The following is a 21,362-nucleotide window of genomic DNA, read 5'->3' as shown; positions in this document are numbered from 1 at the left end:
TAACTGGACCGGACCAGACAGTCCAACCAGTTTGACCACTGACCAGACTTGAAAACGACTCTAGTTTGTAGTCTTAATCGAGTGACGGTTTGAACCGCTTTGAACCGCAGAAATTCTGGTCCAACCATGTTAAACTCGGTTGAACCGCAATAACACAGGAAGTGAACTGAACGGTTTACTGAAAATTTAAAAAAAATTAGAACATTACTCTAATGTTTTGTTTTACTTCGGTCCAAAAAAAGATGGAAAGATATTATTTCCATATAATTATATATAATTATTAATTATATAAAATTTTGTGTTTATATATAACTATATATTTATAGATAAAAATGATAAATTATATATGAAGTCATCTGGTCTAACCAGACGGTTTAACCATTTTAAACCTAATATGAGACATCTTCCAAATTGATGTACGACTCGGGTTTTACAACATTGGTATTTACTATCTATATATTTTAATTTATTAATTAAATTTTAATAAACAAAAATGATGTATCATAATCATACGAGGAAAATAAGTGAAATCAAGATCTTTATTCCATCTTTATTATAATGAATTTTAAGAGATTTTAAATTAATTATTGATAATGGATAATATATTTTATATTTCAAGCATTATTTTGAATATTTAATTGTTATTAAAATATTTACGAATATTTATCATTTATATTTTATTATTAGTAAAAAATCTTATAAATGATCTAGAGTAATGAGTAAATAAATTGAATGGATAAATAAAACATAATGAAAAAATATATATAATAAAAGGCCAAAAAAACTATTGTAAGATAGAACGAAAAGGAATAGAAGAAAAGTATTTCACACACAAATGAGTATAAAATATGGACAATGTGTAATCAAAAGTTAGAGATTAACATACACTTAAAGACACAAGCAATGATAGAACAAAAAATTGACACTTTTGAACGGAAACTCTGGAACTATTGTGAAACCATACATTAATGACTATACAACTTTATTCCCTCTAGTGTAGTTGCACAACTTCTAGAAAGAGAACTAAAGTGGCCATGATTGTATGTTAGAAGAAAACTATATTCTTTGGTGTGAGTGGAGAGGGTCTAATAACAAATTCATAAGCATGTTATCCCAATTTTAAAATTTTAATATCAAATGGTAACATTCTTATCATTTATTTGAAAAATGATTATCTAGTGTATTTTTTATTTACAAATATTGATAATGTTTTATCCCATTGAATTTATTTATTTAAGAAACACATTGATAATAATAATAATTATTATACAATTTATTTATTTAAAAATTAATTTAAGGTGTCTTTTCACTTTGAGAATGATAAAATTAGGACATTTAATATAATTGATGATGTAATAATAGTGTCAAGAACAGAGAACAATGATCAAAAGATTCACATAAACAACAGCATATTCTGTCCAACATAATTCACTCCGTTTCCATAAGTTCGACCCACGTCGGTTCTTTTTAACTTTTTTTTGGTCATTTTATTTCACTACAACAATTACACTGAATTGAATTGTCACTTGAAAGCAACAGTGGAATGAACAACATAAAAATCTCATATTTCCTAAAACCCCCAAATTAAAGAATCAAACCCTAATTCCACTGCCTCTTATATTTGACTTGCCTTCATTACACAAGGCCTCTGCTTCATCATTCACAACCAGGTACCATTTTTTTATCTCGATGGAAAACCCTTTTCTTTTCAATTTCATACCAAATGCGCTCACTATTGTTTTCATGGTTTTCTATGTTGTTTAGATGTGGATATAGATAGAAATATTTTAGTTTTTTATGGTGACATGTTTTTTTGTTATGTTGAACATTTTAAATTGTTACACATAATTTATGTGATAAGAAGCAATAGAAGAGTTAAAGAACTAGCATAATAAACTTCAGACTTTGTGAGCAATTGACATATCAACTTTCAGTTAGTGATCTGTTAACTTTAACTTAGAAAATGCAACAAATTAGTGGTGGGGGTTTCAACCCTTAGACTTGAAGGAAAGGAGATATTCATTTCAGTTTCTCTTGAACTATTGTATTCAATAGTTATATTTCAATAAGATGTTTGCATTGTTAGTTTTGAATTGTGATTGTTGGAGCTATAGAGTGAAGTATTGTCATTCAGGTTTTTAAAAAAAGTTGGAGCTGCAAAACAAAAGTGAAGTTCAGTTGTCTTGAGAGTAGTTGCATATGTGAAAATCACTATTGTAGAATCACTTTTTTAAGGCTAAACCATGGGTGGTTTAGCTGTTTTTTTTTTATGTTTGCAGGTTAGGAAACTATTTGGTCATGTGGTGGCTTTCAGTGTAATTTGGTGGGACAAGGATTTTTCACTGTGAACATGGCCTTTCTTGGTAACATTCCTTGGTTTAAAGCTCAACCGAATACTGATTTTGGAACAACTTTGGTTTCTAGCAAGGTTGATGAACAACCTGAACAAAAATCTGGTAATGATCATGTTGAAATTATAGGGTTTAAATATGGAAGGAGAAAAAAAGAATATTCAAAATACTAAAGTGTATTGATACTATCATGAATGATGATGTGATTATGTGATGTAAAAGACATAACACTACCCTTATTTATGCTAACCCTAAACTCCTAAATAAACAAAGAAACAAATTATAAAAGATAAGATAATGTAATTCCAATCCTAAGAGATCTTCTAGAAACTCTAAATAAATCTAAGATATTATCATCGTAATATGAAATGTTCTATCAATATCTAAGTATCATCTCGATATTTTATATAAAATAATTTAAGATATATTGAGATACTTTCATATATTCTAACACTCTCATTCAAGTTAAAGCTTATGAAGCTTCAAGCATGTTACATTAAAGCATAAAAATGTTTTTTACTTCTTATTAGTTAGCACCCAAAATCTTTGAAATTAAAATTATGGCTCATAGTTGAAACAAAGTTGGGGCCAACTCTTCTTGGAATCATAACCAACATAAGTTACCTTTAGAATAATCGTGTTAGAAAATAAGTCATTATTAATATGATTCATCAATGGGAGCAAAAGCACCATCAAAATGGTGGGAAAAGAAACTATTGATATAATCAATTAGTAAGAGAAGATTGACATGAGAAACATTGGAGAAGATGTAAACATTAGAGCACAACTAATAGTAGTGTCAAACACAAGAAAGAAGACACAAACCAATAGAGACAAACATCCACACTTAGATGATGAAGAGATGTGATTAATCAGAGTTCTAAAATTTTGGAACTCAATGACGGAATAGTGATGAGACATGTCATAGAGGATCGTACAACTCTGATACCAGGTTGAAATTATAAGGTTTAAACATTGAAGGAGAGAAAAATGAATTCTTAAAATAGTAAATTGTAATTATGAATGATGATGTGATTATGTGATATAAATGACATAATATTAACATCTATCTATTCTAGTACTAGACTTTTAACTAAATAAAGAAGCAAATCATAAAAGATGTGATAAAATAATCTCAATTCTAATAGATATTTTAAGATACTCTAAATAACTCTAAGATATAATTGTCATAATATGAATTTTTTCTCTATATCTAAGTATCTTCTAGATATTCTTTATACAATAATTTAAGATATTGTGAGATACATTATATATTGAGTAAATTACACTGTCATCTCCTGAGTTTTAGTGAAATTACACAAACCACTTCTCACTTTTCTACACATACACAAACCTCCCATAGTTTTTATACTTTTATTACACTGATCACCCCTGCATAAGAAATATGTGTAATCTTTTAAACAAGAAATATGATAAATGCAATTAAGTTAAACAAAACATGATATATTGTGTAGACAAATCTAAATAATATACAAATCAATGTATCTTTATTATTTTTAATTACAAAATGCATCAACAATTCTAAAGAAATATTGTTTAAATCACTCTTATAATATAGTTTAACGAACCAAAAATAATAAAGAAATATTGACTAATATATTATTTGGATTTAACAATATATCATGTTTTGTTTAATTTAATTGCATTTATCACAATTTTTGTTTAAAAGATTACACTTATCTCTGTATACAAGGTGGGTGGTCAGTGTAAATGAAAGTATAAAATTTATGACAGGTTCGTGTAAGTGTTATAAAAAAGTAAGGGATAATTTGTGTTATTTTACTCAAACTCGTTAATTTACTCTTATATATTCTAACATATCCCTACGTGTCCGGATGGCCCTTATCCTTACTTTCAATGATTCCTTTGGCAAATAATGCTGCAGAGAAATTTCGAAGACCCTCTTCTACCGTCAATGAAGAGTTAAAGAGGCATGCACAAAGTATTGGGGATGTTGGAAAACCTCAATTGAACACTGATTCCGGAACAACTTTTGTTTCGACCAAGGCTTTTATTGAGCAACCTGAACAAAATTCTGGTGATGATCCCAAATTGTCTGGGTGGCCCTTGTCCTTACTTTCACTGTTTCCTTGGGCAAATAATGCTGGGGAGAAATTTCAAAGACCATCTACTATCAATACAAAGTTAAAGAGGCATGGACGAAGTCGCGGGGATGTTGGAAAAGAAAACGAGGTTACCCCTTTACGCTTTAAGCCATATGTTTGTAAGGTTCCGTGGCATACAGGGGCTAGAGCATTTCTTTCTCAATTGTTCCCTAGATATGGGAATTACTGTGGACCAAACTGGTCTAGTGGGAAAGACAATGGATCTCTTGTTTGGGATAAGCGACCAATCGATTGGTTGGATTTCTGTTGTTATTGCCACGATATCGGATATGATACTCATGATCAAGCCAAGCTGCTGAAAGCTGATTTAGCCTTTCTCGAGTGCCTGGAGAAGCCACATATGAGTATAAAAGGGGATCCTAACATTGCTCATCTTTACAAGACCATGTGCATCAACGGTATGATTAAATAGTGTTATTCTTTTAGGGTTTGTTTATGATTTGGGTTTTGCAGGGGGAAGAAAGGAAAGGGAATGCCTAGAAGCCATAAAATACATGGGTGAGATGGCTCTGAAACCTTCTTTTTTTCATTTCTTCCCCTCCAAAACTCAACTCGCAAATAGACCCTTAGCGTCTGTTTAGGAGTTGGATTTTGGAGGGGCAGGAAGGGAAAAGAAAAGCTTGGGAGTCATCTCACAATTGTGTATTTCATGCTCTCAAACCTTCACTTTCCCTTCCTTTCCCTCCAAGTTGTATTATATTATATTATGCTCATCTTTAGAAGACCATGTGCATCAATGGTATGATCAAATAGTGTTATTCCTTTAGGGTATGTTTGCGAGTTGGATTTTGGAGGAGAATGAAAGGAAATGAAATGTGTAAAAGCCATAAAATACATGAGTGAGACGGCTTTGAAACCTTCTTTTTCTCTTCCTTCCCTTCTAAAACTCAACTCGCAAATAGACCCTTAGGGTTTGTTTGGGAGTTGGATTTTGGAGGGGAATGAAGGAAAAAGGAAGTCTTGTGAGTCATCTCACAAGTGTATTTCATGACTCTCAAGCCTTCACTTTCCATTCTTTTCCCTCCAAAATCCAACTCCCAAACTAACCCTTAGAAGTTGTATTTATATTATATTATGCTTTGGAGTTGCTTTTGTCATGTATGCCAACTTCTTTTTGCTTTATGAATGACAGGAGTTAGGAATTTTCTGATTCCTTACAGAAAGCAACTTCTGAATATGAAGCAATTTGGGCAACCTTTGATTCAATTTGGATGGCTTAGCAATTTGAAATGGAGAAGTTGGAACATTCAGAAAACATGAACATTGAGCATGAGTAGAGGCACTATCACGTTTGAATTAATTTAAGATTCTATTTGCTGGAGCATATTCCTTCTTGTTATGGCCTTCACGTTTTGTATATCCTAACCTCGTGTATATAACTAGTTAGGTAAATAATTTACCAATATGTATTGTTTGAAACATTCTCTCTTAACATTATTGCATATGTTCATAAAAGATCCCCATGTTAAAAATCAGCTCTTATTATAAAAAGAAAAACACCCAAATTAGACCATGAAACTTTACAGACATTTTCTACTTCTGAAAAAACCCAAATGATCCTAAAACAGTTGTGATCGTCAAATTAGTTTACTAAAGTGTCCTTAACATTTGTCATCAAAATGGCTAACTTATTTGTGATTTGAAATGTTGGATATGTAGGATGTTTTTGTTTTTATTTTCCCGATTCTTTATAGTTTGTTTGGGAGTTGAATTTTAGAGGGGGAGAAAATGGGAAACTTGAGAATCATTTCACAAGTGTATTGTATGACTCCAAGCCTTTCTTTTTGTTTTTTCCTCTCCAAAATCCAACTGTCAAACTAACCTTTAGATATATGTTTGTGAATTAGTTTTTAGTAGGTAATAAAAGTAAAAGATTTTTTAATCTATTTATTTCTCCCTATACTGTCCTTAGATGGATGAGATAGAGAATCATATGATGAAGAGAAGATATGGGGAGTACAGCAAACATATGCTAACAAAAATAAGCCATAAAAAAGGACTTGGTACTAAATTTGTAGAAGACACTTACTTGAGGTGTTTGAGTTTGTATTTTAGAGAACATAAATAGAAAACTTTGTAAGATGCTCATAGAAGATGCTCATATGTGTTTTTGAAAACTCACCATTATAATCATGCATTTTCAAATCAATACGTTACTTAACTCTTGATATATCGCAACATACAAATGGCCATGCGAAAATAAGTGTGAACATTGGGACGAGTTAAGGTTTGTCCTTATCCTACCCTAAATGTTGGTTAAGTCATTTTTTTTGAACCCGGACTCGACCTTAGACTCGAAGCTAATCCGACCAAAAATATCGATCGGGTCAACCTTTAAACTTAAACTCAGCCTTAGACCCAATTAAATATAATGTATACTCATTTTACATTTTAGATAATGTCTTCTCAATATTATTTATTATTATGAATATGTAATTTTGACATACTAAATATATTATTAATTATATATATATATGATGAAAAATTAGAAAATCAATAATACTTTCGGTCCAAAAGTTAAATTACTCTGTACACATTTGAATAGAGACACATATAAACATTATTAGTAAATGACCAGGGACGGGTCGGGACGGGACATGTTTGGTCTCTAAGTGGCCCTAAATGTTGATCAGATCTAATCTTTGAACCCAAACCTAGCCCTAGACCCGATCCTATTCGGGTCTGATCATGATAGGGCCGTACCGAGTAAGCAGGTAGGGCCAAGTTCTGCTCAACCCTAGAACTATAAATATTTATATACAGTTACTACATTATCAATATTTCATTTGTATTACTTTTATTTAAGAGTATTAAACATGAATAATGTAATGATAGTATATTACTGCGTACATCTTTTTCTCTTATGTGGTGTCTTTCCTTGCAATCTATTATAAGCATACCACATTTGTGAAAGCAATGTCCCAATATTGTGAAAGCGTAAATATTATGCATATTATGTATATAATAGACACCATTGTAATATTGTGAAAGCGTAAATATTGTGCATATTATGTACTTAACAGACACCATTGCCTGTAATATGAAACTTCTTTCAAATTAGGATTGATGAACAATTTCGTACCATTATAAGCATCGGAGATACCCATCATACCATGAGAAAAAATTAGAGAATTCAAAACAATCAAAATTTTGTACTCAAAAACAGGGTAACCAAACCATCAATTTGAAAGAAATGTACCTCCAGAAAAGTTTAACTCGCACATCTGAACAACAACAGGACTAATTAAATATTCTTTGTGCAGATATTCATGAATTTCATCAGCAAATTCACCCCATAGAATATATCTAACTATGTTTTGTATTGTTGCTAATTACAAAATATTCAAAGTATATATAATTAATATAATATTGAAATTTACATAAATAAATACAGAAGAAACATATTAAAATACTCGAGAGAAATTTCGAATAACATGAACTTTTTACCATTCTTCATAGCTCTTTCAAGTTACCTCTTTGGACAACATGGCCTATTACATCTATAATAAAAAAGAAATGGAATTACATTTATTAAAGCAGATCATATTATATGCTAATGAAATAACATATAACATGACAACATATACAAAAAGAAACTTACAAAACGAAAAACCTGGTCACACTAGTGTTTTAATATCATATAAGTCTTATCATATCGGTTAATGTACTAGATTTTAGTGTTTCAACCAGTAATTTACTAATTGAACAACATAATAATTAAGTTATATATTATAATATATAAACAAACATACTACCTATGATACAAATAATTATTGAGTTTATGAATTAGAATTTTTATTGTGTCATTTTGAAAATATTAATTTTTCATTCATAATCTAGTACAATACAATACAATTTAATCAATATTTTTCAATATTCCAATTTTGATCGATTTAATTACATATTTGGTATAGTTATCAGTTCATACTAATATAAGGACTGACTCACTTATCTGAACCGGCCGATATAATACTATTTTAATAATGGGTTCCACACCACCAAGAATTTTAGGAAAAAGGATAAAATCATCATTTTTTTTTTGTTATATCTGTTGTTTCAATTTGTATGCATTTAGTGCATCCAGTATGCTGTAATCACATACATGTTAAACCTTATATATTATAGAATATAGGATAGAGATTCTTGATAATAAATTAATAATCAACAAGACACTGATCTATTATTATAAAGTGTCATGAATTTCTAAGGTCGAGTGTTCGATTCCTGGAAGCAACATTTATTAGGAGGGACAACCACGAATCCCAAATGGGGTGATTCATTACTAAAAAAAGATAAAAGATACCATTTCTCTTACAAAAAAATATATAATAGATTAAGGTATATAACTCAAGCCCAAAGTAGCAATACTCTACGCAAGCCCACCTAACTATCGCCCAATCAATTCCAATCAGAAAATAAAAACCAAGTGACATATATAAAGGTTCATCGTTAACCTTTTGTGCCTCCGATTCTAGGGTTTTAGGAGTTGCTGCATTTCACAGCTGCGTGTGGTTCCAAAACAATGGGTAAGCCTCACGCATAAACTATAATGATTAAAAAATTGTAACATTTTTTCACATTTGATCTGAAATGAAAATTTTGATGTTGTTGAATTGAAGCGAGGATTAAGGTTTACGAACTTAGGAGCAAGACAAAGGCGGAGCTGCTGAACCAGCTGAAGGATCTGAAGGCTGAGCTCGCTCTTCTCCGGGTCGCTAAGGTCACCGGTGGTGCCCCTAATAAACTCTCCAAAATGTAAGTCCAATTCGGCTACTTTCATTTCTAATTGTTTCCGTAAGGTTTTAAATTTAGGTATAGGTTAAGGTTTTAGGAGTTATCGAAATCAGTATTGTTAGTAATATAGTACTCATCATCAAACCGGCCAGGATAGTAGCATGACGGTATAGCGGTTGAACTGGTGCTTCACTAATTAAATGAAATTAGATATACATTAAGTTGAAAAATCAATAAAAAATAATAATTATTTTTATTTATATCATTTCTTAAAACAAGATGTGTCACTTGGTAGTAGGTAATAATTGAGATAGAATGTTTTAGAAGTATCGACAAAATTAATAATTGTGTGTTTGATCATCTATACCAAATTTTGGTAAGAATTAAGTCACCTTCATTAAAAATAATAATGTTAAATGAAAATCGATCAGTATGATCAATACGTTTTAATTGAGAATGGACCAAGATGCTTGGTATGATTGTATGACTAATATAATTGTTTGCCGTACTAGTATGGGGATTGGTTTGCCGATTTTCCAGTTGAACCGGCTGGTATGGTCTTATTTTGACATCATTGATCGAAACCATATTGTAACTGCAATTGTGGTCACATATGAGGCTGTAATTATCTGAAAGGGCAAGGATTTGGGAGTTTCTGAAACTATAACCACAATATTTTTCTAAACCATGTACATGGTTACAGTGTTTTTTTGAGTTTAGATTTTAGATGCAGTTTGATTGATTTGTGGGTTGTGGTATTTGATTCATGCAGCAAGGTGGTAAGGCTGAACATTGCGCAAGTGTTGACAGTGATTTCACAGAAGCAGAAAGCGGCTCTCAGAGAGGCTTATAAGAATAAGAAGTATTTGCCTCTTGATCTTCGTCCCAAAAAAACACGTGCTATTCGTAGACGCCTCACCAAACACCAGGTTTGTTGTTTTCTTTTCGCACTGTTGGTTAGATCAGATTATAAGTTATAAGGCTGATAGAAACGTGTAGAATGATTCTAAATATAATGAATGATACTAGGTTATATTTTTTTGAACGTTATAAAATATATAATGAAATAAATGAGCTGGAATCCAATTATTCCTTCCATTCCAACAAAAACAACATATGGTAATTGTGTTCTACTACATTCAATTCTATTTCATTCCGCAATCTTTGAAATAAAATATTTTTTCAAAATTTTGTGGCAGAAAACATACACTTCATTCTTTTGTTTAGGTGGATCATCTGTGACCGTTTCTTTTTCATTGTTGGGCTTGTTTGGGTTTGAATGCTTTGTTTGGCGTTATTTTATTTTACATTTTCAGAATGGTCATTTGTTCATTCAAATTTCAGTCTGCCTTTCAAAATTCACTGAAAATAGTTAATACTATGTTTCCAGCTTCATGGTGTGATGGCGGGTTTACATCTGCTGTCTCACAATGAGTACTACTCTATGTGCCATAGGTTTGTGATTGGTTGAAATTTTTTTATTTAAGTTAACATTGAATTATTAAGTATTTTTTTAACCAATCATAGCTTATGGTATATGGAATGGACAAATTATGGGACAGAAGATGTGATCCCTGTGATGGCACCCTATCTTGTTTGTTTTTTAGCTGTTATGAAATGATACTATTTACTGTGTGAAACAATAAGGTAGTTCTTATTTCTGGATGACATGCCAAGGAATTCATTTTCCTATCTAACGCTTGTTAACCTTCAAATTTCTGTTGAAATTTAGGAAAATTCATACCATAATCAGACTAGTAAGAGGATACACTAATTTTTAATATATAGATCTTTGTTCCGTGCATTGATGGCACTGTTATTTATTGTATATCCTACTTGCATTATTATACCCCTCATTGTATAGTTCTTCTGATGCTGTATAGCTATGAAGCACGGATACTGATACGTGTGTCGGGTACGATACGTATCCGATACGTCGACACATATTTTTTTCCAAAATACAGGATACGATATGGTCAGGGATACGTGTATAAAATAATAAAAATACATAATATGATAAAATTATAAATGTAAATCAAAATATCCGAAGTAAAAAATATAATGGAAATTTAAAATCGTTGTCGTCCATAACAAATCTATCTTATCTTATTTTAATGAAAACGAATCTATCCTAAAATCATTGCTCTCCATAACAAATATATCTTATCCTATTTTAATGAAAATGGATCTATCTTATCCTGTTTTTTTTTTTTGGAAAAGAATTTATATTATCCTCTTTTATTGGAAAAGAATCCATCTTATCCTATTTTATTGGAAACAAATCTATATATCCTATACTTTACTGAAAACGAATCCATATATCCTATATTTTATTGAAAACGAATCGGATACTTGTCTTAATATTTATTTATTTTATTTTATTTTTTAATTTTTGGATACTCTATGGATACGTATCCTTCGCGAATCCAAGCATATCTGTGTCGGACACTGACACGTGAGAGTGTTTGACGAATCCGTGCTTTATAGCTTTATAGTTATTCGTCATGCTGCTCCTGCAGTAAACTGGATCCTATATCTTTAGATCAGAAGAGACTATATTTTTTGTGGTTAAAAACAATATTTGGAATTTTGGAAATATTTGTTTATTCTAAATCATAGCTTCCTCAATTGGGTAGGTGTGTGTGCTTGATCTGATATTCTCATTTGTACTGACTTTAATACTTCTCCAACTGTTATGCTTCTTCATCTTTTCCCCTCTATGTTGGTGCAGGCATCATTGAAGACGGAACGGGAGAAAAAGAAGGAATTGTACTTTCCAATAAGGAAGTATGCAATCAAAGTTTAGACTTCAATTGCTTTTGAGTTGTGCATTTTTAGACCAGTAAATTGAATGATATTGAAATTGTGGTTTTGTTACTCTGCCATTGTGGCAGCATTCCAAATTTTCGAACCAGACACCTTCCAACTTTGTATTTGTCTGCAGCCACTCTTCCGAGCTCTTGAGGTTTAATGTTGGAATCAGAGTTGTTTCAAGAAATTCTGCTTGTTTTTTATTTTACTTAGAAATTGGGGGAAATATCACATAATTTGCGCACTGAAGTTGAAGTCAAATTTTACATAAACAAATGAAGCAATTAAACTATCATAATATAATTATACGATAAAATGTTTGTGAGCTGATGCCAAAACTTGTTCGTTGTTGACGTATAACAATGTTTCTAAATAGTGAGAATTATCGATGTAATCTAGGTGTAGGCTCAGTAGCATCTTTCATGTAATTATGTTTACTGACATTTTAATTTGTTAAACTTTTCAAGAGCATATATCTCTTTTCATAACTTGTTATTCCCTAGTAAAAGCACTGGGCAGATCACTTCCTTCTAATAGTTTTCCTAATACAATTCCTCATGAGCTTAAAAAACAAACTTGTTTATTGATGTCATAAAGTGTTTGGGTGATTAGGCCTTAGCTTGTTTCTTTCCTAAATTACCAAAAAAGATGTACCCATGTCCATATATTTTAAAGCTTTTTAGTGATGCTTTTACTTCAATATGTTTTTAGGAAGTTAGAATATTGATTTTGATGCCTACAAACTATGTTGAAGTATCAGAATTTTAAACAATATTTTTAGGATGAGTTTTAACAATTTTATATTCAGACAGAGGTGTGTAGAAGTTTAGGATGGTTAAGATAAGTCAAACTCGGATATGAGTTAGCCTATATAATTTATTATATAGGCATAAGATAATAACGATCCAAATAATAAATAACAAGATAAGATAAGTAAAACTACTAAATAAGATAATGTTGTGTTAATCCAAAATATATCATATTAAAATAACTTCAATAATAACGGTTAACATAAACAATCTAATAGAAGCTTCTTTCCTGGGCGTAAACATATAAACAAAGAGTTTATTTCATGAAAAATATGAGTGTAATCTATGTATTATAAATATTTATACATAATCAGTACATTATCCATTATATATATCAGTACAGATAGTATCCTATCTGGATTACCTGCTGTTTTTTATGTTCCAGGAGCTGAGTTATACATGAGTAAAATATGGTACTACAATTTTCTTCATCCCACCGTCACTATTATCATAATATGATCGTACTATATGAAAAATGTTTATCTTATTCTATATCCTCTTTATTTGATGTGAATTTGTCTTGAATCTAGATGTTAGCTTAATCATATACAAAGAATGGTATATATACCTCTTTCCAACATTTATACTTTAACATTACCTGTTTGAATCAGATTAAAAGACACATTGCCTTTTTGAAAATAATGGCTTAGAATTAGGAATTCATTGCCATTTCTTGCAAAGTTAAATTCTGAACAAATGTGAAGAACAGAGTCCATTTCCACACTACACTAGTATAGATATTCAACCATTCCTAAAACTCCAGATAATTCATTATGGATGCCTAGTAGTACAACATTTTTTTGGTATTACCAAGATTATTTTTTCACACTTTTGAGTAAAAAATTATTTTCTTTTGGGGAAGGTGGTTGCCACTCCCAACAATGTCGCTCTCAGGAATCAAATTCTTGACCTTTTAGTCATTCTGAGGATCTAGTAGGACCTTACCCCACTAGACCAACACCTTATTGGTGAATCATGCATCATTTAAATACTCAAATGTAACTACCAAACTTCAATTTAATAACTAAAGCGAGAAAGTGGCTACCAGTTTTTGTTCTTGAAAATGGGTCTATGGTTACAGATATCATCAACTTAAGATGATGATATTGGAACTAGATAGATTGCATTCACCAAGAAGGTAACCTTGCATTAATCAACAAAATAGGGTCCCAATCACTTATAGAGATATGATTCAATAATGAGGAATCACTAATCCACACCAATGTTCTGACAATCATAATATCATTGTTATATTAAATAACTTTCTGGTCCCGGTTCAGTAAGGGACCACACTGTTACGTGTATGAGAAGTAACTCCACTAAACAAGTAGCCTCAGCAAGATGAGCATCAACAGTTCACACATACATACACATCAAATGAAAGTAACTTGCAATGATGGACCTGGGGGGCATTTGATCAATCAGATCATTTAGTAATGTATCTATACAACACCTTACTTCTATTCGGCACAAGCTGTTTGATCCGGTGGCCTCGCAACAGATTGCCATCCAGTGCAGTGATGTAGAAGTTGTTTTAGATCATCTGTAGGAGGTTTCACCGTCCATGTGGGATAATATTCACTGGGATGAAACATGTTACATCCAACATCCTCATTCATTAGCCCTGGTTGAGCTCCATTTAAAAATAAGTCTCCTTCTGACCTTATCTGCCCAGTTGCTCCCGATTCCTTGTCCGCTGCCTGCGGCGATGTCACGAATTCAGTTTTGTTATCCAAATAAGGAGCCAGCAGATATAGTTTTGTTATAATAGTTCATCCAACATGCTAAGCACTCAATCATATTACTTCGGCATAAAAAGGTGCTTTGAGTGATACTACTCTGTAGCAGTGCTGCTTTGGTTTTAGTCGATCATGTTTTTTTATTCCCCAAGAATAAAAAAAGTGGTAAGCAACCAAACATCAAAATCAACATCATCCAAAAGAAGATACATAAAGTATAATCTTCATTTTTAGTGAAAAAATTGTTCCTGTTTAGATATGACAAAAACCTTGCAGGCTAGAGAATTTCAACTCTGAGCCTATGAATGTTGTTATTTGGAAACATGTCAACCTTGGCTGAATCATCACAGAACAAAACTGTTTTTAGTCCCCTCAAAATAGAGCAGACCATGCACGAGGCTCCCACCTAGTAGGATCTGAGGAAGGTAGATATGTGTAGCCTTACCCTCAACCTCACAAGCGAAAATGCTGCTTATCGAATTTGAAACCACGACCTCTAACCTCTAGGTCACAAGGCACCTTACCAAAATTAGAAAAAATGTAATGCTGCCAGTGAACAATGCCCCACAAGGTGACTCAGGTGAAAGTGTCAAAATGGATTGGAGCAAGGAACTCCATAATTTGATATGGTTGAGAATTTTATGATGATATTAGGTATGAAATAATAACAGAAACAGCTTTAGACTGGAATGCACACATTCTTAGAAGCAAAACTTTCTAAAAATGATTTACAGTCTAAAAAAACCAGAGTGTGTTTAATAAATATCTCCAATACACTATTGCTATCTGCAATACACTTATGGACAAACTGAATGCCTGTAATGAGGACATTTTGGATAGATAATATCTACAAATACTATAGGAGAGAAAAGAAATTAGGCAACCTATTGTAAGACAAATAACTAATATAATAGTTGCACTACCCACGAATTGTGTATCATAGAATTTTTACATCAAACCACCTACTACAACCTCAAAATTATCATATACAAACCAATATGCAATCACAAACTAATTTTCCATGCTTCATCACCATTACTGCAAGATCCTTTGGAAACATATTTACTGAAAAGTAAGAGCTATACAGCATTGCTGATAATATCAGTATTTCCAATTCAACTTTAAAGCTAAAATATTGCCTGCCCATTTAACATAAGAATCAGACATACCTTTTCAGTAAGATACTTAAATGCCACCTTCTTCTGTCCTGCTTCATAGATATTATGTTGCGAGAATATCTGGTACCAAAATATATTGCAAATGATAATTTAGTATATTATAGAAAACATGCCTTGAGATTGACCCTAACAGCAATTCTAATCAACTAACATATAATAACCTGGGATTCCACACTTGCACAGACAGCATATATGCCCCAGCCTCTGGTGTAATTATTGTACAGATGTACTTTCGCATATCTAACACGAGGATGCCTTTGTCGAGTCTCATTAAAAAAACAGTGATGAATAGTGACTCTCATGCATCTATCACCAACATGTGAGGGATCTGCTCCAATGAGTATTGTTTTGTCATGTTGAGAAAAGTGACACCTGAAGATGGAGGAAAATTTCTACAATTAATACTATAAAAGGCCAAATATAAGAGAACTTCGAATATAAGCAATTCATCTCACCTTGAAATAGTAATATCTGTGCTTTCTCGTGTGATATCGATCAGCCCATCATCAAAATCCCGGAGACTGCAACGATCTATCCATATGTGCTTTGAGTTAGGCTTGATCTGAATGCCATCAACATCAGGCCCTCTGCCTCCTTCAAACTCTAAATTGCAAACTATCACATGTTCACATTCCTTCAGCCGCAAACCCTTTCCCGTGAGCTTAATCCTTTGGCCCCGACCATCTATCGTCTTGTATGATGATACACTCAAGTATGACGAGAGAAGAATAGTGCCTGATATCTCAAACACAATCCACAAAGGTTCTTTTTTGCGACAAGCGTCACGTAGTGATCCCGGTCCATCATCTGCAGTCAAAAGAATCTAAAATGTGAATGTTACAAATAGTTTGTCTGCACCAAATGAAATTACTGCAAACCAGCATACCTAATTTTCTACATCTACTCTCTCTCCATCTCTCAAATGATAATAGAATATATGAAAAAACAGTGAGCTGATATAATTAGGACTTAGGAGTTACAGAAAAGTCAATTAAAAGGGGTATTGGATAAAACTATCCAGCCACTAAAATTCCTTTTTTTAATGACCAGTACAACTTTCCCTAAATTTAAAGAAGGCCATAGAATCAATGCTTTGATTTATTCGGTTATTCCTTCCTTTCAAAACTCATGGGAACATTGCTTTAATACAAAACAGACATTTAAAGGGGAAAAGTTGTACCCAAGCTTAACCAGTAAAAAAAGATTGCAGTGAATTGGAAGACACCAGACATATTTAAGTGTTCAGTTATAAGTAATCAACAAGTAGGGAATCGATCTCTCATATGGTCACATGGGGACAAGAGGAGAGACACACAATATTCTATTAGTGTGCTCAATCAAGAATAAGAATCAAGATCTATGATTTTTTTCTTTTTGGTGTGCACTAGGTAGACAGGGTCGAACCCAGTGGCAGAGCCACACTTTCATGACCATATGCAGACCATGAAAAAATATCTGTACACATTATTCCTTATAGTTAATATTTTTTGCACCCAACTTATATCCCCTGTCGGGTCGTGGATCCGCCACTGCTCGAACCGCTGAGATAATGTTTAACCAACACAACCATATACCTATTATGCTTGGCCTTGATGGCTATGAAATTTGTTTTATAGTCTTAAATTCTAAAATATCTCAGAGCGCTGTTCTTTAGGTATGCTAGTGGAGTTGTGCTATTGTTAAAAAAAACACAATATATTGAATTCATTGATGAATTATTATTGTTATACATGTTGTCTTTAATGGAAAACAAAATCATAAGAATAGAACAAGTAATTGGTGTACTGAGAAATAACACATGAGAGAGTTGATTCATTTAGCAACTAGAGTAAACAAAATGTTGAAATTAAGATAAGTTTTAAACATGCATATATGTAAATAAAAAGGGCAGCCGTAGGCTCATTTTGCAGTAGAGTTAGATGTTGGCAGCTTTACACTCATAATAGAGGACACTAGACGACAACCTCCAGGATTTGAACTAAATTCATTAGTCACCAAGGAAAGAACTTTACTATTGCTCGGAGACTCATCTTTTAAAACAAATATATACAAATAAATAAATAATTTACCTGATAGAGAAGTGACATGATAAAGGGGACCGTGAAAGCCACCCATAGCGAAGCGACCAAAGCCCTCAGCGTTTCCGGCGAGGGCTCTGAGAGTGGTGGAGTCGAGGTGAGTATAAGGCAAAGATATCATGTTGTTGTTGTTGGAATTGGAGGTACCTTGGGGAATTGGGATCGGTAATGGTAACTGTTGAGGTTGAGAATCATATTTATATGTCGGAGGAGGATGAAGGGAGTTACGGTGTTTGTGACGATGGCCATGTGAGTTACCCATTTATGATATCAGCTACTATATTCTGTTGCAACTCAAGTGGAAACTGAAAACTCAACACTTTAATGAGTTACTAATGTGGTTATGTCTGTCTTTGTTATGTTACCGACAGTGCCCAAAATATCTATCATTCTAGCCATACTCTTCAACGGATTTGGATCCTATAAATTTGGATCCTGCTTAAACCACCTCATAAAATTCTTATCCATGTATTATTGACTTAAACATTTATACACTGTCCACATATTATCTATTATTATTTAAAGAGTTGGTCATAATTAAATATAAATAATAAATAATATAATGACAATGTATAAAACTCATACATTATTAGTGGATATATTTTTTCTTATAATATTTTTATTCATTCGGATGGATCCCACAAGGGGAATGGAAAGGAATGAAAATAGATAAGTTTTGAGAAAAAGTTATATAAGGATTTTTTTTTCATACCAAAAGTCATGAAAAAAATTGTTTCAAAATTGTCAAACAAGCAACCAACTTTAAGAACATAGGCCAAGAAAATCAAGCAAACTATCAAAGCTTGGATGCAGAATTGAGGAGTGAGTTTGGCCAGTTAGAAGAGCAAAAGGAAGCTTGTAATTCAAAAGTTTGAAGAGCAAAAGGAAGCTTGTAATTTGAATTCAATTATTATGAGTTTTAATTCCATTTTAAAATATATAGTTGTAATCATAACTTTTCAGTTTAATTAGAATCACTCAAAAGATTTCCAAAGTTATGTTGTATTTTATTTTTCAATCTTTCACAACTACAAATCCAACTTTTTCTTTGAAATTATTTCCATGGCATAACTATTTGTAAGATGGTATCAAACCTTCTATAAAGAAATATTGTTACACATTTCCACTTCTCTTCTTCCTTCATCAAAGAATCAAATTGTTCTTGGTTCATTTTTTTCATATTTTTTCTATAATGGCATTGATTCCACTTAATGAACCATGAAATATGTTCTATATGCATCTCGATGAAAATCCAGAGGTTATTCTTGTTTTAGCTTCATTGGTGGGTGTAAATTACCATTGCTGGTATAGAGCAATGACTATTGTATTGAAGTCATAGAACAATGTACAATTTGTTGATGGCAATCTTCCAAATCCTCCTTTACTAATTCTCTTTTGTAGGTTAAGATTGATGCAACACTCTTGTGTTATCTTGGATAAATTAATCTTCTGATCAAACCATTGCACTAAGTGTTCTTTAGTTAGAAATTGCATTTGCAGTTCAAAGAGATCTTCAAGAAAAGTATTATTAAGATGACATCTTTAGGATTAGTGAATTGCAAGAAGAGTTATATAGTTCTAAACAAGGAAATCTATATGTTAATGCTTATTTTACACTTCTAAAACAATTGTGGCGAGAATTGGATAACTTTAGGCCAATTCTTTGTCGCAATAGTAAAATTTGTTGCACTTGTGACCTAGTTCCAATTATCATATCCTATAGAAAAAGTTACTATGTGATTAGATTCTTGAAAGGTCTTAATGAATAATATATTACAATAAGGTCACAAATCATGTTAATGGAATCATTGCCTTACATAAACAAAGTTTTCTCTTTATTGATGCAACAAGAAAGACAATTGAATGTAATAGTGGATGAAGCAATGATCTTGGCCAATACTGTCCAATATTTTCTTGTAGGGGAAGTTTTAAAGGAGATAGTTCAAGCAGTTTCTCCAGAGGATCCAGTGTGAATAATAGAAGAGTACATGTTGGAGAAGGTTTAAATTTCGAAGTGTACATATATTATAACAAGATGTAACATATTGTAGATGTTTGTTATAGAAAATATGATTTCCCTCCACACTAAAAGAGAACCAACAATGTGAACAATCTTGATGTGTCTACTCTATGCCAAATCTATCCTTTTCCCTTTTAAAGTTTAGAAATTTGAATATTTTCGCTCAACGATAGGATTCCCACTCAACGAAAATACTCAACCCAAAATCCTAGCATCTTGTCTCATTCCCGCTCAATGAGAGATATTTATCATATTTCGTCTATTCAACCATTCATATGGAAGTTCCATATGTTTGGAATATCATTTCGATCCAACCGTAAACGAATGTAGTGTTACAATTTTTCTTGGACTTCTCTAGTTTGAATCTTGTTTTTCCTCCCAAAATTTACCTGAAAAAATAATACTAACTATAAGACATTGATATATACATACATAAACAAATTATAATTTAATGTAAGTAAAAGATGGCAAACTAAGAGGGGTGGGGGTTAATTAGTTTTCTACATAATTAAGGATTTTTTGCAAATTTAAACAAGTAGAGTATAGTGCAGTGGAAATTAAGATGCAGAAAATAAAAGTATAGAAATAACAATGAGGATTACAGAGGAGAGTAGAGATACACCAGTTTTTATATTGGTTCATCTTCTTGTTCACTAAAGGCTACATTCAGTCTTCCTTTTATACAAGAGATTTTTACTGATTTGATGAGTTGTAATTGTTAGAAATTCATAATTTCTAATTAAGGTGGAATCATATATTTAATACAATTATATCAGCTATTTATTTTGGGTTACAAAACAAGTAGTCTATTTACCAACAACATATAAGACTTCTGAAACTATAACGAATATGAACTTAATGAGTGGATACCCAAACAATTGGCTTATAGGGGATAATGGAAACCATATAAGTTAACACATAAGGAACAATTACAATCCCCATAACACCAAATCACAAATAGTTTTCATCTCTCTCCAATATAGAGAAAACGAAGGTCCAAAAGGATTTAAGGATTTGGTTGAGGAAGATCATCATACCACCTCTCTCAAAAGGTATATCAAAGAACATAAATTGAGGTATGATATTGTATCCTTGTTTTATATATCTATATGTGAGAATCATGAGATTCAAGATCCTAAGATTGGTAATTCACCATTCATAATAAATAGATGCAGGCTCTATGAAGAGAGCGTTGAGGCGAGGAATGCGACACTGGATAGTGTCGTACAACCTGCAAGTTCCTACGGTCCTCAGAGGAACTCTGGACAAGGGTTTAGAAGGGGAAGATCCTTCAACCGCAACCAGAAACCTTACGCTTCATCCTCTGGGAGTCAACCGAGTAATATCAAGCCTTACAACAATAGGGACTTCCAACAAGGGAACAACAATAGCAGCACTAGCAACAACAACAGTCGAGTGAGTCCTTCGGGTGGGAACAATAACAACCCCACACACCCCTGGTGTTCAAAGTGCAACAAAAGGCACTATGGTTTCA

The 21,362-nt window shown here is 32.2% G+C and overlaps 3 protein-coding genes across 5 annotated transcripts; 2 read left to right on the top strand and 1 right to left on the bottom strand.

Annotated features, from left to right (window-relative positions):
* LOC109342660 lies at positions 1,486-5,935 on the top strand. Its single transcript, XM_019580601.1, has 4 exons — positions 1,486-1,670; positions 2,280-2,456; positions 4,246-4,896; positions 5,631-5,935. Exons 2-4 carry the CDS (start codon positions 2,351-2,353, stop codon positions 5,756-5,758), a joined length of 885 nt encoding a protein of 294 aa, XP_019436146.1. The 5' UTR covers positions 1,486-1,670; positions 2,280-2,350; the 3' UTR covers positions 5,759-5,935.
* On the bottom strand, positions 3,847-18,198 carry LOC109342659 (probable pectate lyase 4). Of its 3 annotated transcripts, none has more exons than XM_019580598.1 (6): positions 17,839-18,198; positions 16,225-16,576; positions 15,931-16,141; positions 15,761-15,829; positions 14,301-14,552; positions 3,847-3,893 (listed from the first exon to the last, which is right to left on the bottom strand). In XM_019580598.1, exons 1-5 carry the CDS (start codon positions 18,107-18,109, stop codon positions 14,313-14,315), a joined length of 1,143 nt encoding a protein of 380 aa, XP_019436143.1. In that variant the 5' UTR covers positions 18,110-18,198; the 3' UTR covers positions 3,847-3,893; positions 14,301-14,312. The 3 variants fall into 3 exon arrangements, with proteins under 3 accessions (XP_019436143.1, XP_019436145.1, XP_019436142.1); XM_019580600.1 differs by lacking the exon at positions 3,847-3,893 and adding an exon at positions 13,886-13,996 and having other exon boundaries at positions 14,311-14,552; XM_019580597.1 differs by lacking the exon at positions 3,847-3,893 and having other exon boundaries at positions 14,002-14,552.
* Positions 8,888-12,246, top strand: LOC109342661 (60S ribosomal protein L35-like). The gene is made up of 4 exons (XM_019580602.1): positions 8,888-9,024; positions 9,118-9,253; positions 10,005-10,161; positions 11,964-12,246. The coding sequence occupies exons 1-4, from the start codon at positions 9,021-9,023 to the stop codon at positions 12,036-12,038; spliced, it is 372 nt and encodes a 123-aa protein (XP_019436147.1). The 5' UTR covers positions 8,888-9,020; the 3' UTR covers positions 12,039-12,246.

This window comes from Lupinus angustifolius, chromosome LG03 (genome assembly GCF_001865875.1).
Source record: "Lupinus angustifolius cultivar Tanjil chromosome LG03, LupAngTanjil_v1.0, whole genome shotgun sequence".
Classification (NCBI taxonomy): Eukaryota; Viridiplantae; Streptophyta; class Magnoliopsida; order Fabales; family Fabaceae; genus Lupinus; species Lupinus angustifolius.
This window is presented reverse-complemented; position numbering and strand designations above follow the sequence as displayed.